Source organism: Mauremys reevesii, linkage group 18 (genome assembly GCF_016161935.1).
Source record: "Mauremys reevesii isolate NIE-2019 linkage group 18, ASM1616193v1, whole genome shotgun sequence".
NCBI classification, from domain to species: domain Eukaryota; kingdom Metazoa; phylum Chordata; order Testudines; family Geoemydidae; genus Mauremys; species Mauremys reevesii.
The window spans coordinates 16,178,862-16,195,722 of record NC_052640.1 but is presented as its reverse complement, the minus strand read 5'-3'; the positions used below and the strand labels follow the sequence as shown (position 1 = coordinate 16,195,722).

General features: G+C 42.7%; 1 protein-coding gene across 12 annotated transcripts in view; it reads right to left on the bottom strand.

Annotated features, from left to right (window-relative positions):
- The window catches only part of ARVCF (ARVCF delta catenin family member), a 429,897-nt gene that overhangs the window by 95,215 nt on the left and 317,821 nt on the right, over nt 1–16,861 (bottom strand). For all 12 annotated transcript variants that reach the window (XM_039504866.1, XM_039504865.1, XM_039504868.1 and 9 more), the window contains one exon: nt 6,090–6,589. In XM_039504866.1, coding sequence (XP_039360800.1) covers nt 6,090–6,589 — 500 coding nt within the window. The remainder of the gene's footprint in view (nt 1–6,089; nt 6,590–16,861) is intronic.

Sequence of the window (16,861 nt, the reverse complement as noted above, 5' to 3'; positions counted from 1 at the left end):
TAATATGCCCTAGGTCTGTAAAACAAGGATATTATCTCCAACTTTCTTCTGTGTTGTCAGTTACTGGTAGCTATTGCTGAACACACTAAATCCTACATGTATTCAAGAGACTCGCATCTGGATTGCAGAGAATGTCCAGTCCAGCAAACATGTAGTATGTGAACAACTTCACACATACCAGTTCTCCCATTTAAACCAACCGTGGGACTACTCGCATGAGAAAAGGTACTCATGGGCACCTTCACCGATAGTTTCTAAAGAAAATGTCGCCTATAAAACGCTAACAAGACCTTAAAAACAAATGCCCTCTTGGGCAGCCAAACAGCTGCTCCTTGTAGGAGTTGCAAGACAACAACTTGACAAAGAGAACCTTCCCCTACCCCCCCATTTCCTCTGTCCCTTTTGGACTCAAGGATGCAACTATGGTTGCGAGGTTTTCCATTTCTCCCCCAACTGTACAGCCTTTCTTTATGCTCCAAAGGAGGCATCGCTGAACTATAAAGAGAGAGACAAAAAGATACCCCATATTATACCCAAAATATGCAAATAGGATCTTTAAGATGTTCAAAAGAAATAAATTACAAGGCTATATGGGGGATACAGATCAAAATAATCCTTCTGTCAAACAGTACTCAGAGAGGGAAAACTTAGAAGATATGCAAAGAGTGGTCCAGGATAGGCAGAGCCTTGGCCATTCCCTATGCAACATTTGATGACGTGGGAAGGATTTAGATTCACGGCTGGCCATGGAGGGAAAATACCTCTTAAGAAGAGAGACAGATGATAAACAGAACAAAAAACTTTTTTCTTTTCAAAAGGTACGAATGAAGAAGGGGATTACATCAGAACTTTACATCCCAGCAGCCCTCCAGTGTCTTGGGGAACCAAGCCCAGGAAGAGGTTCTCATGGTGGCAGCCATGATTTTAATCCCTAACAACTAAATTCACTCTACATCTTCTTTTAAACTGTATGTTAACCCTGCGTGAGAACAAAGTGACAAAGATTAACATCACGGTAATTTGATCTCTGCCCTTAAAAATTATTCACTGCATTTATTAGCATAATTAACATGTTATCTAATAAAGGTAGTTTAAAAACTCCTGTCAATTTATCAATTCATTAAAATTACCCTAAAAATAAATCAATTAATTAAAACAGTAACTGCAAGACAAATTCATCCATCAATGTTTTCCATGTGCCTTTACTAAAAGAATTTGCCTTTTTGAGCATTGATCAGTGGCTGGCATACATTTCAGGATTTAAATAAGAAGATATACTATTGCCTTGCAGAAAATAATCATTTTCTCTCTCATTCATAAGAGCTAGCTTGAATATACATGCAGGTTTCAGGCTACCCAAGGCATCAAGCATAGGCAGAAGCAACAAGGTCCTCTTTTTAAAGTAGCTTGCTTGATCCAAATTGTAACAAAGAAAACAGAAGCTATAACTGTTTTTGCAAATCCTCACTTCACAGCATCGAAAAGCAATTAAGCCCACAGTTGCAAATGTTGTGGGCCCCACCTTCCAGCAGCTGCCTATGATGGGCAGGTTTAAAGAAAGTGTGTCAACCACAGACACGCGAACATCTTTTGAAATCCAAACAGAATCTTTTTTTTTTTTTAAACTCCACTGCTTAGTTGCAGAATCCAGTGTTAGTATTAAATTAAAACAAACCAAAAACCTGTTTACTCTTTCATCTATGCAGCACATTGAATCATTTATCATCTAAAATAAATTGCATATATTAGCTGGGTGCTCTTGATGCAAGTTGATCTTGTAGTCATCTGTCTGACATGTATTATATTATATATGCAGTCTTTTTTTTTTCTTTTAAATTGAGCTCTGGTGATGGGAGTTGTGCATCCCAAGCTGAAAGAGGCCAAGCACAGGTCCCGAAGATAAATTAGTGGGTTACAGAGCGCATCATGAAATCTACATACTTTTGACAGGTTTCCCCACAGAAAAAAAGGAGTAAATTCACCTGTAAGTAGAAAATATGCTGCTCGTATTAGTGGACTTCCAAAAAGAGTTAATGCCCGCTGGAATTATTTCTGGCTAACTGCTAGGCTTCCATCCTACATTAATTAATGCCCACAAGAAATGGTTTCTGATTGGCTGCATCAAACAGCAAGTTTCTACATAGAACATTATTAGATCAAAAGATTCTCTCCTTAGAACATTTAAGGTCAATCATTTTTCAATTAAACCCAATTTGCCAATATAGAGTGTCAGGAGACTAATGTTCTGCACCACTTAAAATATCACGCAGTGTCGTTAAACAACAAAATTACATTTCAATGAGCACACAAAGAATGAAAAATTCATTAAAGCCTCTAACTTGTGACTGCTTGTCAAAAGAACGTAATAGAATGTCTGTCTTGCATATCTGATGGGAACATTTGTTCCACACCAAACCTTATCGTTCAAGAGAAAAACCTGTGCAGCTTTCCCAATCAGAGCAAATTTCTTTCTTTAGCAGCTCAACTCTCATTTCTGAAGTCAGAAAATGATCCATTGAATGGGTAGCTTTGCACAGTCCCAAGAGGATAACTGCAGACAGATTCAAGGAAGAGCTCCACCGAGTAGCATTTCTGATTGCAGCTCAATTCATGGTGTAGCTGTGAAAGCCTTAATAAACTGAGCTTTCTGCAGTACAATAGGTACAGGCTGTTTGTATAACCCTAGATTTAAGAGAGAGAGAGAGAACTAGAAGATACAGCATGACTATATCTTTGGGGATTGGTAGGTACTTTTTAAATGCCTAACATACCTGACATGCAGGGCCTCATGCTCTAACACCATTCTCAGATATACACAGAACTTCTGGTAAAAGAGCTATGATGTCTAGCAACAAGAGGCTTTCAGTTCTGAGGAGGGTGATACCACCAGACAGGAAAAGCTACACAGACTTACCTAGTTTAGCAGTAGTGTGATATCAAAATACTGAAACCTGACTGTAGACTGTTGAGTGACACTATGAGTAATGTCTACCCAGCAACCTGCTCTTGTCCCAGCAGCGATTCTCACTGCCAGGGTCAACTGACTTCGGCTCGCAGGGCTTGCACTGCAGGGCTAAAAATAGCACTGTAGATGTTCGGACTCAGGCTGGAGCCTGGGCTCTCAGACCCTCGGCTCTCAGACCCTCTCCACTTGCCAGATCTCAGCACACAGGCGCCAGCCTGAATCCGAACAGCTACACTGCTATCTTTAGCCCCACAACACGAGCCCAACTCAGTTGACCTGAGCAATCAGACTCACCACCATAGCTTGAGGGGGGGTTGTTTGGTTTTTTCAGGGTGCCATGTAGATGCACCCAATGATTGTTTAACCTGTGTCCTTTCAGAGTTAGTATCCTAGGAAATATATTGATGTATACATCTAGGCCACATTTTGGTTTTGGTTTTAGAAGAGCTTAAGAGAGTCAGGTGCCCAAATTGCAATGGGATTTGGGAGCATAACTCACTTAGACCCTTTGGAAATCTCAGCCCTATTTTAGAATACAACCACACCTAGAATGACCAATTAATGGCTGGCCACAATTCAGATCTGAATGGCAATCATTATTGCAATCAGTCTAGGTAACGTGTAACAACTGGTTTGAAGTTGCAGCCTTTTAAAAGAAGCAATTAAGCTTATTCTTCTTTACTTCCATCTGAACCCGAACAAACTTCTGTATGGTGGCAAAAGTTCTCAGAGGTTTCATTCCAGACAGAATCAAATGCATTCATGGCAAACAGATACTCTGATCCACTGCAGTGGGAAGGTATCCTGATATAAAAGTTAACTTATCATCACGAGAGCTCCAGAACTGTAACCAGTGTATGGAACACCGCATAGTCTTTGCAGTAGCATTGGCTGAATGTGGTTCTTGTATTGTTTTAAAGACTTGACTCCTATTTCTCCCTGGTCTCATCCCTCAGAATTCCTTTTTGATGAGCAGTTCATTCTCTCCGATGAGTCTGAATATCAGCTGCGATTCCACCAGCCTCAGCCCACACAAATGTTGTTGGAACCCTGTTCCCTTCGGCATTACTGCTTGAATGTTTAACACCCTGTCCTGACACTATTGCTTTAAGAGCAGAATTAAACTCACCCCCGCGTAGATGGAGATTAAAGAATCATCATCATCTGTTGCTGGACATCTGTTTAGGTTAATACCTTTAACATTCCTAGGGTTTCTCAGTAGAGAAAAAACAGCTTAAAATAGCAAGTAGGAACTATACCTACATAAGGACGCAGAGCAAAATTACTAATTTTACTGCTGAGATAGGATCAAATGGCACATACTTACACTGTGAAATTAATTCAACAGTCGGGATTCAAAGCAAACACCATTCAGAGGGAAAGGGGGCAAACTCCAGTTTGTTTTTGCCATCTCTGCGATGACTGATTACCACTTAACATTATAATGATGTTCCTCCAGAGTAAATTATAGACTCGCTTTTTCTTTTTTGAATCTGACGAAATAAATGTATTCCTTGGCAGAGCTCTGGAAATGAGTTTTGAACAAACCAGAACTGCAGAGAAATGCATTTTACTTATCCACAATTATTTTTTTTTTTTTAAAAGGACAAAACACAAAGTCAGCCATCCTACTGAATCAAATACTTTAGCAAAAGGCTCCCCTTTCCTAGCTCTGTGGAGAAGGACTGGGGGGAAAGGAGGGAAACTAGTTTGTGGATTGCATGGTTAGGCCCAGTTTGCTGAATAAGTAAATATGCTCAAGGTAGGACAAGCATTTCAGTATCAACATCCATCTCAAAGGACGATGACTGGTAAAAGCCTGGAGAGTTGCCATGAGTTCGAGTGATTATAGCATCAAATGTATTATGCCACATTTACGATTGAATTTGCTTGGCAGTTCCCAATACAGATAAGGTAGCTAAACGTTTCAGCCATACAGGCCAATTTTCACATGCTTAGAAGTTTCTGAAAAACTTAATTTTTGGAGAAAATCCTCCATCTGGTGTCCATCTAATTGTCATTCCTCCTCCTCCCCCACCCGACTCTCCAAAGAGGGGAAAATCTATGTTCCTGCTTTTGAGTTATGGGAGGCTGAAGAAGAATACGTCTCCACAGTGTAAAGCGTTGTGGACACACTTTCCCACCCCCCTCCACATATATAACTCAATGACTGAACTTTGAAACCTGGCATGTAATTCACTACTCATTTTGGAGTATGTCCAAGGCTAAGTTCAAACAAAAGCTGGTTGAATAATGGAGTCACAAATAATTGAAAAAAAAAATTCACTGCTAAGTATATACCAGCAGTTAAACCAAAAAAACACCCAATAGTGCCTCCTTTTCTAATATTATAATGAACATTCCCCCTCCCAAAACTGTCTCAGCAGCATCCCCTGTGCCTATCAATCTGAACATTTTCCAGCCTTCAGCATTAGCCACACAACCTCACCACACATTCACAGCACCCTGGTTTTTCCCCTGAATAGATAGGTGCTTGCAGTTACACTATGACACACTTAATGCAGCAGCATCCAGTGGGCTCATAACACCAGGTGCCTAAGGGCATGTCTTCACAGCCCAAAACTTGAGTTTTGCCCCTTCCCCGACTCCCAGCTACACACACAAATCTCTAGTTTGAGTTAAGTGGAGCTCTTAGGGCTCTTGATGCTGTAACTAGTAATGTAGTGGGGAATGCAACTCACTCTGTGCTGCTAATCCAATCACTCTGTGTAACTCGTGTCGTTGCTCTAACTCCAGCTAGGCTTGCTGGCTGGAGTGAACGGACTTGATTTGTTACATATATGTAGCCCTCTTAGGGCTTGTCTTCCCTGTAACATCCTGGAGGGCCCAACGCACCCACAAACCTAGACTTCTATGGCGTAGAGTTCCCTAGTGTACTTTGAACTTTTAGTGCCCAGCAGTGGGGTCCACCCAGTGCACAGCCTGTTGCAGTGCCGTAGATTTACACCCCCACATGCCGCACACCAACTCGTCATATAGATATGCCCTTAGACAAATGACTGCAGCCAGTGGTTCATAACTCTTAGACAATCTTGCCACCTTCAAAAATTCTTGTTCCCGAAACCAATAAAGTCTTCCCCTGGAAAAAAATACAGACACTGACCTGTAATGAGCTCTCTGACTTCCATGTCGTTTGTCTTCCGCAATAACCTGATCAGTGCCGGGATCCCATCGCAGTTCTTTATAGCCACCTTGTTCTCATTATCCTTCCCGTAAGAGATGTTTCTGAGAGCCCCACAAGCTTTGCGATGAACCTCTGGCTTTGGGTGATCTAGCAGACCCACCAAGATGGGAATCCCTTTCAGATGCCTCACATCCTTTTTTATTTTATCGTTCTCATAGCACAGGTGCTGCAAGTATGCTGCCGCGTTGGACTTGACTGGATCGATGGGGTGACTGAGCATGGCAATCACTTCAGGGAGGTCAGGGTCCCGCCACCTGGGGTCTTTGCGGATGCTGTCAATGGAGGGGGAACGCTTGCCCAGGCGTTCGATGCTGGCCATGCTCCCCCTCTCTGGCTGTGCTAATGGTGCTGCGTAGCCACCATGAAGGTAAGGGATCCTCTCATCAACCATCTCTGACTCAACAGGGTCATCGTAGCCCCTGCACAGGGAGGAACATTCCAAATTAAAAAAAAAAAAAAAGTGCATTTAACATTCAGTGCTGCTGAACCAGGATTAACATCTGGGTGACGATCAATCTTTTTAATCTCACATATGCATTAGTGGTAGGATATTTGCATTTTTCAGATAGTTTTCCTGGCCATACAAAAATTAAGCAGCATTAAACATCACTCAGCAATGATGAGACCATAGCATAGTATTTGTTTGGTGAGCAGAAAAATATTGACAGGAATTGTAAGTCAGCGACGCTGCTTTCATTTAGGTCATTTACCAAAGCAATTATGATAGAACGGGGTTACATTTAGTGGGAAACACTAAACCTCATTAGTGACGATCCTCTTATGATGAGATAGAAATCTAATTAAAGGCATCCAGGGTATGGCCAGAAAGCACCTCTAAACTACTTGTAGTCCCTCCCCAAACACTGCACCAACACACACTTTTTAGCGAGTATAACAAGGTCCATTACATTTCCAATGCAGATCATGTCTTACTGGGGCCAGGACAAGCTCCCTCAGTTCATCAATAATTGTTTGCAAAAGGTGGTGGAACACCCAAGTTCTGGAATCAGAGCTCAGACCAAACAGATCTTCTGCAGAGTGGTCCAGGACTGGGGCACTCAACTGATAGTGAGGAGGTCAGGGTTTCCCAGCTTTGCCACTGAACTACAATGTGACCTAGGGCAAGTCACTTCACCACCCTGTCACGTCCCTCCCGGACAGTGGCTAACCCTACATGTAAGCCCGCAGCTGCAGTCATTCTGTGCATTAGGACAACTGTACTGCTCGCTCTCTAACAGTGCTGTAATTTATTGTATATAGTTTGTGAAATAAGGCCAGCCACAACCACCCAACATATTTTTGCCCTCCGTAGAAAAGCCCTGATTCTAAGAACAGTATATGATAGTAGTTGAAACTGACTTTTTAATGGCAATCACTGTAATTCTATCCTACTTCGAAAAAGATTGTATCCTGAGCAGCCAGTTGTGAAGTTTCTTCAATATATTTGTAAGGAGGTGCATTTTCAGCTTAAGAACTTGTTATTGAAAGAGACAGATAGATATAGTTTATCCTTTTGTTCAAAATTGCATTTGGGATGGGGAGGGGGCTTACCTCTCGCATCCTGTAGGCTCAGCATTTCACAAACTATCTACAGCACAGGTAAAACACAGTAACCAGTGGGGCAATGGGTAAAACCCCACCAGTGCATAATGTACTGCACAGTAGTGGCGTGAAGGGGAAAAAAAAAATCAGCCATGGATGCAGGGGCCACCAATCCTGAAAACACATGAATATTCTTAACTTTATGTACACGAGTGAACCCACTGGCTTACAGAATGACTCATGTATAAAGTTACAAATGTGCACAAACATTTTCAGAATCAGGGCCTTGTTTATTAAAGTTTCAACCAAAAGACCCACACATAGTAAACTCACTTTATCTGCCTCTGAAGGATGAAGGGGCGAGTTAGTCCTACAAGGATCTGAACCTGTGTTCCAAAGAATCTTAACTGTTTTAAATCAGATGCTTAAGATCACTAAGCCATCCACACAGCTACGGTGTACAACGGGGTTTTTATGCCTCTCTTCCAATTAAAGTGTTTTTTGTTTCTGCTAAAATAAAGGAACTTCTTAGAAGTTAATTATATTACTTCTTTCATTGCTCAGTAAACCTGACAGATGGGATGACTATCAATAGAAATTAAGGTTACTATTTAGCAAAGCCCTGCAGAATCCAAGACAACACAGCCTTTTCCACACAGAGTGTGGGTGTGTACTGCAATTTTAATTTTAAAAACAGTCATGAAATTGCAAGTACAGCTTATTTGCTTTATTTAAACAGTGGAAGCCTTAGCCAGCTGCCATTGTTCTGGGCAGATTGGAACTGTGGCTCTCTCAGTCAAGCAAGCAATTTTAATTGCAGGAAAGAGGTCCTTAAACTTTGATTTTAGGCACACATTGTGCAGTGCTGAAATATTCCTGATGTCACGCAGAAGGAAATATAGACTATTACTATTTTGCAAGAAGGAACACAGTATTATTCTATGGGACTGCTAATTAAACTAGAACCCTGAGGAGAAGAGCAACTGGGGACAGGGTCTGAACTCATAGACGTTAATTGTATTACTCTATGTTAAAACCATCTCTTCCAACTTTAAGTTACTTTAATTGCTGATCTTAACCAGAAGTGGGGGGGGGGCGGGGCAGAGGAAAGAGGATATAAATGGACAGGTGTTCAAAACACTCAAAGAAACCGAAGAAAATCCTTTTATTGATGCAGTTATTTGTGCATGCATAATTCATTACTTTCTCTAGGCTGCAATTTACAGTGTCTGAACAGCCATTACATTTCCCGTTATGTAACAAAGCTGTTTTCAGTCTTCATTATAAGGGGAAGTAACAACATTAAAATGATTTATTCCCATATAAAAGACAAAAAGGATAAAGAAAAACACCAGAACTCTAATGCAATGAGCAAGATTTTGTTTTTACATACACAAACCGAGTACAACCTGCACTTGGGATACAATGAAAACGCGCTAGCTCCTTGCCTCAATCTTGCTCCTAATGCTGTATCTTTACTGCGCCCGGCAAAGCAGTAGAGGGAGACAGAGATAAGTGTAAACTTATCACCCTCTACATGGCTGCTGTTGTGACGAGGTAACTTGTCAATCACCAAGGGTCAGTCAGATCAACTGTCTACAAGGTAACTACCTATAACTTCAATTGAACTGTAAAATTAAGTAAGTCTTATTCTCTTCCCACTAGGCATAGGGTTTCCATGTCTGAAGATGAAGATAATTATTGTTTAAAGATGAGGCCTGTTTGACTCACCACAGTGAAACCTCTCTTCAGCTCAGAATTGGTCTTGCTGTTCAAACTGCCTGGGCAGTCGGCCGTATGCTCAAACGTAGTCCTCTTGATTTAATCAAGTCTGCCCACAGGAATCAAATTGAAGACCGTAATGGTGTTGAGTCAAGTGACAGCACCATGCCCTCTTGTATGACACAATGCTAAATTATATTACCACTAATTATTAAAGCATAAAATATTTAAAATAAATAAAAAAATTCTCATAAAATATATTTACAACTCTAAGAAAGGCTGAAATCCAGTTTTACTACTTTGTAGAACTGGAATGGGGAGAAAAGATTTTTGTGCCTTGGATTACTCCAATTCGAAGCTATGGATGCAACACAACGACCTACTGATTTTGCTGAGGCTTGCTGTAAAAAGTATCACTCCCTGATGAAATCCAATCATTTCAGCACAACCTTGTGTTCAATATGAGACGGTATCAAATGCCTCGTATTCCCTGAGAGGGGAGGTGCTCCTGAGCCCCTAAGCCAACAAAAGACTGCGTGTAGATCAAAGTCAAGGAAAGCAGATGAAGAAAAAGGAAAGACTCCTTTGTAGCCATCAGCAACAGCTCTTGACCTGTCAAAGCAGCGCCACAAACTGCCAGCCCATAGTCAAACTACAAGCACAAACTGACAATGAAAACAGGAAAGCCCGAAATGTTGGCAGGTGCCCAGTGCTATTAATTCTTGATCCTTTTATAAAGTCTGATTCCTGCACAGGCTTTTCAGGCTTCCCTCTGACTCTGTTCCTACCAACCAAAGCCTTCTTCAATGGGACAGTTATTGTAGTGAAACAAACAGGATTACAAATCTGTTGCCATCCCTATAGTACATAGAGACATTTGCCTTCAAACAAGATCAACAATTACTTTAAAGTATTTTCTGGGGAACTATTAATATGCTGTATGCAGTATTAATAAGCAGGCACAAACTTTGACTCAACACACCTCAGCTGAATGAAAAAGGGAGTTTTTCTCATCCAGTGCTTGGCTAACCTATCAGGAACAGTCTCCCCATCCAGCACAAGTAACATCTGGATGTTTGCCATGCAGGGCAATGAGTTAATATCTGGGAATCCAGAGCTGCTGCAATGGAACTAAAGGCAATAGAAGAGGGCTCACATGTTTCTGTTTGAGCCTAGGTTCAAAACAGTGATAAAGTCATTAAGTCGGAAAAAGAAAGAAAAAACCCACAAAAAGCAGCAATTTAAAAAAAAATGGAAACACGGTTTTCGTGGGATTTTAAGTGAGAAACTTGAAATGTCAATTCTGCCTTTCCTTGATAATGTCAAAAGGCAGGAAGACATAGCCAACTAGAACAGGTCTTTTTCCATCTGCAAAGAGTGCGGAGGTGTTCACGGACATCCACAAACATGGAACAAGCACAAAGGCCCCTGGTGGCTAATAAGAAAAACAGGCTTGCTTTGCTGAGGTGGAACCTTAAAATTAAAATAAAATAGTAATAATAATAAAAAGACAATTCTGAACTAGTAGCACCAGAGTGTTCTTCATTCAGCCTGACTCTGGCCAGGCATCTCAGTACACTTCCATCCCCAACAAGACGGTGTCTCAAGGTTAACTACATTCTGCTGTAATTCTGCTGCCCCTGCACACACACCCCCTTTTAAATAAATGGACCTGCACCGAAAGTGCTTGACTGTGCATTGCTATGAAATCAAAATCTGATAAGGATGTAGCCCTGTTCAAAGCAAAAGACTAACTACCTAGAAAATTTAGTTTTCAAAACACAAAAGTCCTTTTATTCAGTTTAAAAAGTATCAAAACAAAGATACACATTATTTATCTCCCAATTTCAAATTCCCACAATCCCTAGGTTTAAACAGTAGAAGGGATACTGTCATAGTTTGTTTTATAAACATTAGAAATTCAGGTTCTATCTAGCCTAGAATGCTCTATGGCCATGAATACAACAGGGATTTTCAGTGGAATGCTGACACTAGAAGATGAGCAATTTATATAATCAAACAGTGTGGGGAATAGAGGCCTTTGTTAAAATGATTTAGCATTTCCTGCCCCTCAATTAAATTGTGTAAGGTCACAATATACATCCTGTTAGACCCCAACAAATGCTCCAGTAAAATTAAAAACAACATAGTTGATAGTATCGATACTTCCAATATCAAAAAAAAAAAAAAAAAAAAAAAAAAAAGCAGAAACTCCTTGTGTATATATAAAAAGTTATAAAGGAAGCACACAAGGCACAAATCCAATTTTTAAAAAATACTTTTACAAGTCACCTTTAAAAGCAAGCAGGGGACCTATTTTACTGAAGAATCTAAGTGCATTTCTCTCACCCCAACTTACTGTGGAACCCACTGTAAACAAACTTGTGCACATTCCTCATGAATAGAGCACAATATGTCAGTTTGCACCTTTTAATAGCAATTCATCTTGCAGCAAAGACCAGGTAAAAAGAAACTCCATCATTGTTTTTATCTTCCCTAGTTATAATAGGGGACAAATGATAAAGATTCATTTTTAGGTATATAAACTTTTACAGTGTCCCTTTATGAATGAAGCCTTCACTCAATGCACTAGTTTGTGGAATGCAGACAGATGTTAATTAGTCTTGTATTTGACATACTTTGGTGGTTTAAATTCTTTTTTTAAATATGCGTTTTAGACATACAGGGACACATTCAAAGGGGCTTCAGCATCGGTCTAAAAAAAAAATGAAAAAAAAAAATGATCACAATCATTCACAGGGAGGGACACTCACACAAAACAAACACAAACCCCTCAGCTTTCTTCCTGCCCCTGCCCCCACTCCGAGCTCAGACCCCCCCCTCCCCCCCCCTCCCCTCCCTCCCCTCTCCCTTCTCCTCACTCTCTTTCACTTTTTCACTTTCACCTGCTGGGGTGGGGGGTGGGGGGGGGGTGAGGGGGTGGGGAGGGCTGGCTGGGGGGGGGGGGGGGGGAGGAGGTGGGGGGGGTAGGAAGGGTGGGGATGGGGGGATGGGGCTGTGGGGGGAGGAGAGGCTGGTGGCTGAGAGGGAAGGGCTGGGGGTGGCGGGGGGGGAGGGGGGGGGGGGGGGGGGGGGGGTTGGATGGGTGGGTGGCGGGGCGGGGGGGTGGGGGGGGGGGGGGGGGCGGGGTTGGGCGGGAGGGGGGGGGGGGGGGGGGGGGTTGGGGCGGTGGGGGGGGGGGGGGGGGGGTGCGGGGGGGGGGGGGGGGGTGGTGTGGGGGGGGGGGGGGGGGTGGGGGGGGGGGGGGGGGGGGTGGCGGGGGGGTTGGCGGGGGGGGGGGGGGGGGGTAGGCGGGGGGAGGGGGGGGGGGGGGCGGGGGGGGGGGGGGGGGGAGGGCAGAGCGGGGGGGGGGCAGGGGGGGGGGCAGGTGGGGCAGGGGGCAGGGCAGGCAGGCAGCTCAGGCAGCAGGCAGGCAGCAGCCAGCGCAGGCAGAGCAGCTGGCAGAGGCACAGCAGCCAGCAGCTGCACTTCTGCACAGGCACAGGCGCACCCCGCAAGCTCCGGGCTGCAATTCCTGCAGAGCTGGGCGCTGGGGTGCAGGGCCGCCGGGGGCTGGGCTGCTGGCGCGCTGGCCCCTGGGGCCCACTGGGCAGAGCTGGAGGAGCTTGCCCCTTGGCAGGCTGCTGGAAGGGCACAGCTGGGAGGGCTGCTGCTTCCATGCATTGCCCTGCCTGCCAACAGCCTGCCAGCCTGGCAGTGGGAGGAGGACAGCCGCCAGGGTAGCCGGCGCCCCCAGAGCCGGCCCAGGACCGGGCGTAGACACCTGGCAGCCCTAGTCGTTCACTAGTCCACATGATAGTGCATGGAGAATTGCACTCATTACTACAGGCCAGGTTTTGAAAATTTTGCACCTGATGTTTTTTTTGTGTTTGTTTTTCTCCTGAGAGAAGAACGCACTACTGTTTTTTCATCTATCATTCCCATGTGGGGGGGGGACATTAATATCGATAAAGTTGCCTGAACTCTGAATTTTACGGACTGAGGGGCCCATTCTAAAAATGCGTATGATCCAAACAAACACTCTCAATATAGAGAGCCAGAATGGCAGACTGACTTTACAAAACAAACACAGCCGCATGCGCAGGAGTGCAAACAGATGGAAAAATTGCCCTGGTACAGTCATCTGTATTTGAAGATCTGAATTTTTTTTTCCAATTTATATTCAAATACAACTGGTTTAAATTAGACCAGAGATGAGAAGAGAGTGAGAACACTGTCAACAGCTGCCTGATTGGAGAGCGGATAAAAACCTCCACCAACTGGGAAAGGCAACGTGCAGATATAACCCGCCTGACTAGGATCCTCTACTTATAGAGTTAGATCACTTCAACACAATGCAGTAGACCTAGATGACTAGCTTTTATCCAAGCTTTCTGGGATGGAATGGGAGTAAATCCAGTAACTCTGGCACCAGGGATAGATCGCAATGTTTATTATTTTAAACTCTAGTAACATCTTAATGTAGCAATAGCTGAGAAGAAACTGCATTTAAAAAAAAAAAAGTCTTACACTTAGATTTCTGCCATGATCTGGGTAAGCATCCAAACAAGGATCCAGCTCATTCCCAACTCCACACAACAAAGGAGCAGAAGATGCTGTGGCACACAGTCATCTGTTCTCAAACCTTCGATTTCCACATGCTGGGATTATGTCTGTTGTGTGTAATTTATTCCTAGAATTATCTACCTTTACTGAAAATGACATGGGACAAAATAAATCCGCTGGTCTTTTCCAGACTCCAGGGAATATTTGTTGACTCCTGAAAAAAATCGCCACACACAATTCATCCCTTGCACAATTCATCCCTGCTTAGGAAACTGGATGTTGGAACTGGAGCAGAAAGAGGGTTGGCAAAGCCAGGGCAGATGTGAGGTATTTCTACAGCATCTATCACAGGTATGTTTGAACTCAACTCACAGAGAATACCAAGGTCACTGCCAAATGCAAAAAGTTCTGTGCCTGGTTCAAGCCCGAAGCCACCAGTCTTAAAGAAGCCAATTCAGAAGGGTTAGAGTTGTTCCAATTTCCTCCTCTGTACACAAGTTTTTATAGTTTCTCTTGTGGAAGTGATTAATTCCAGGTCTACTTTGGTTTGGGATCAACCATTCCCCTATTTAATACCCCTTCCCTGGCATTCCACTGTGAGCAGTACCTTCCCTGAAGATATTGATGAGGATCATTGTATATCTTGTGCTCATACAACACTGTGCTGAGAGAAATCTGATAGGGAGTGTGTTAAGAATAGGCACCACCAACCTCAACCTTCTTTATTCTACCTGCCGGTGAAGACGAATTGCTCACAATGTGCTTTTATCCTTTAATTTTTCCACTATTTGCAACATTGCGCCAGTAGCTACATACATTACCTTGAGATCTGCCTTCCTCTGAAGAATCAGGTATGGGTTATTGCCAAAGACTGGCTATTAAAAATGTTATCAGACACTTTCATCACTACTTATTTAGGCCTAAATGGAAAGAAGACTATTTAACATCTCAGGGCCAATCAGTGGCCTGTATAAAAAGAAGCTTGACCTTGCTCCTATTTCTAGAGAATAAATATCCACAACGCAAATTGCCACCATAGTCTGCAACCTCAGGTGGTAGTTTCAACAGACAGTCTAAGACTGAATGGGCATGAAAACTAACCTGACATCTTGTCTCAAATTTAAAAGGATCCCTCCAAGTCTTCTTTGAGGCACAATTGTTGAGCTATGCGAGGAAGCTTCTATTGCTGTCATCATCCTATTCTATGCTTGGAGGATTTCAACTTCAAGTGTCATCAATTTATTAGCTTTTATGGGCACTGTGATGCTGGTAAACCAGGTGCCAGCTCTTACCTAGTCTGCAGGCATCAGGGGAGCACTGACAAATTCATAGCTGGAAACCAGACCAGCTCACCTATATGATAATATTGTTCAAGGTAGGTGTTAGAGACTTGTAAGAATGCATTTAGATTCTATAAAATGCTTGTAAGTTGCTACATGCATTAATCTTACTTGTAATGTCTGTATTCCATGCTACAAGATAAAATATAAGTTTGTTGACCTGGGTTAAGCCCTAAAAAGACATTCAATGCTGACAGATTACTATATCTCTGACACTGTTTGAATAGCAGACAAACTCATTCATGTGTATATGATTGCTTGCTTTAATCTGTAAAAAACCTCTCACTTCTTTCTCCTACTTAATAAACCTTTAGTTAAATGTATTACAGGACTGGCTACCAGTGTTGTCTTTGGTGTGAAATCTAAGGTACAAATTGATCTGGGGCAAGTGACTGGTCTTTTGGGTCTGGAAGTAGCCTGAATATTTTGCGATTTTTGGTGTCAGTGACCATTTATCACAAAGTCCAGCTTGCCTGGATGTCAAGATACACGGAAAATCTCAAGGGGACTGTCTGTGATTCCATGGTTAAGACTGTTTCAGTGATCTAGGAGTTCACATTTGTTACTGGGTTGGTGAAATCTAATAGAACATACCACCAGTTCGGGGTGTCTGCCCTGAGGTTGGCACTCTTGGCTGTGAGCTACTCCAGACAGCCTGACAGGCAGTAACTTTACTTTTAAGATGAAAAGACTAAAGAGAATTAAAAAGTTGTAATCACACACTAATTACTTTGGGGCTTCATCATTAAACATGAAGCACTATTTGTTGTCGCTAGCTTCTTCTAGATCAAGGGCATACCTGAGACGTAGGTTTAATTGTTTAAATATTTCTTTGAGCAGTTGTAAATGTTTAAGAGCAACCATTTTATGAAGTAGACCTCATTCACCCCTCTTTTGTTTTCACGAGCTAAACTTTACTGCCACATTCAGATTAATTGCTTGTCAAAGCCCCTTGATCATATTAAATATTGAAAAACAACAAAAGGAAATGCAGAACAAAAACTGTAAATTGGTCCTAACAAGACTGTTGTGGAACAATAAATCAAAGGGGATGTTTCAAACTTTTGAAAATGCAAAATTGATAGGTTCTAAGAGAGTATTTAGATATTCATCCTGCATGCAGTTTGCAATGTGGTAACAAAAATTAAAGTCCCCTGTTGCCTGACTGCTTTTAACAAGGGCTGTAAAAAAATTCCCCCCCCCACCTCGAAATAACAGAGAGGTTATTCAAGTTTGGTAGATCAATTCATTTCAACCCCCAGTGTATGCAAGGGTATGTCTACACTACCCGCCAAATCGGCAGGTAGTGATCAATCTATCGGGGATCGATTTATCGCGTCTCATCTAGACGCGATAAATCGATCCCCACACGCGCTCCATGTCGACTCCAGAACTCCACTGCTGCGAGAGGCAGAAGCGGAGTCGACAGGGGAGCAGCAGCCATCGATCCAGTGCCGCGAGGACGCAAAGTAAGTCAATCTAAGTCGATCTAAGATACGTTGACTTCAGCTACGCTATTCT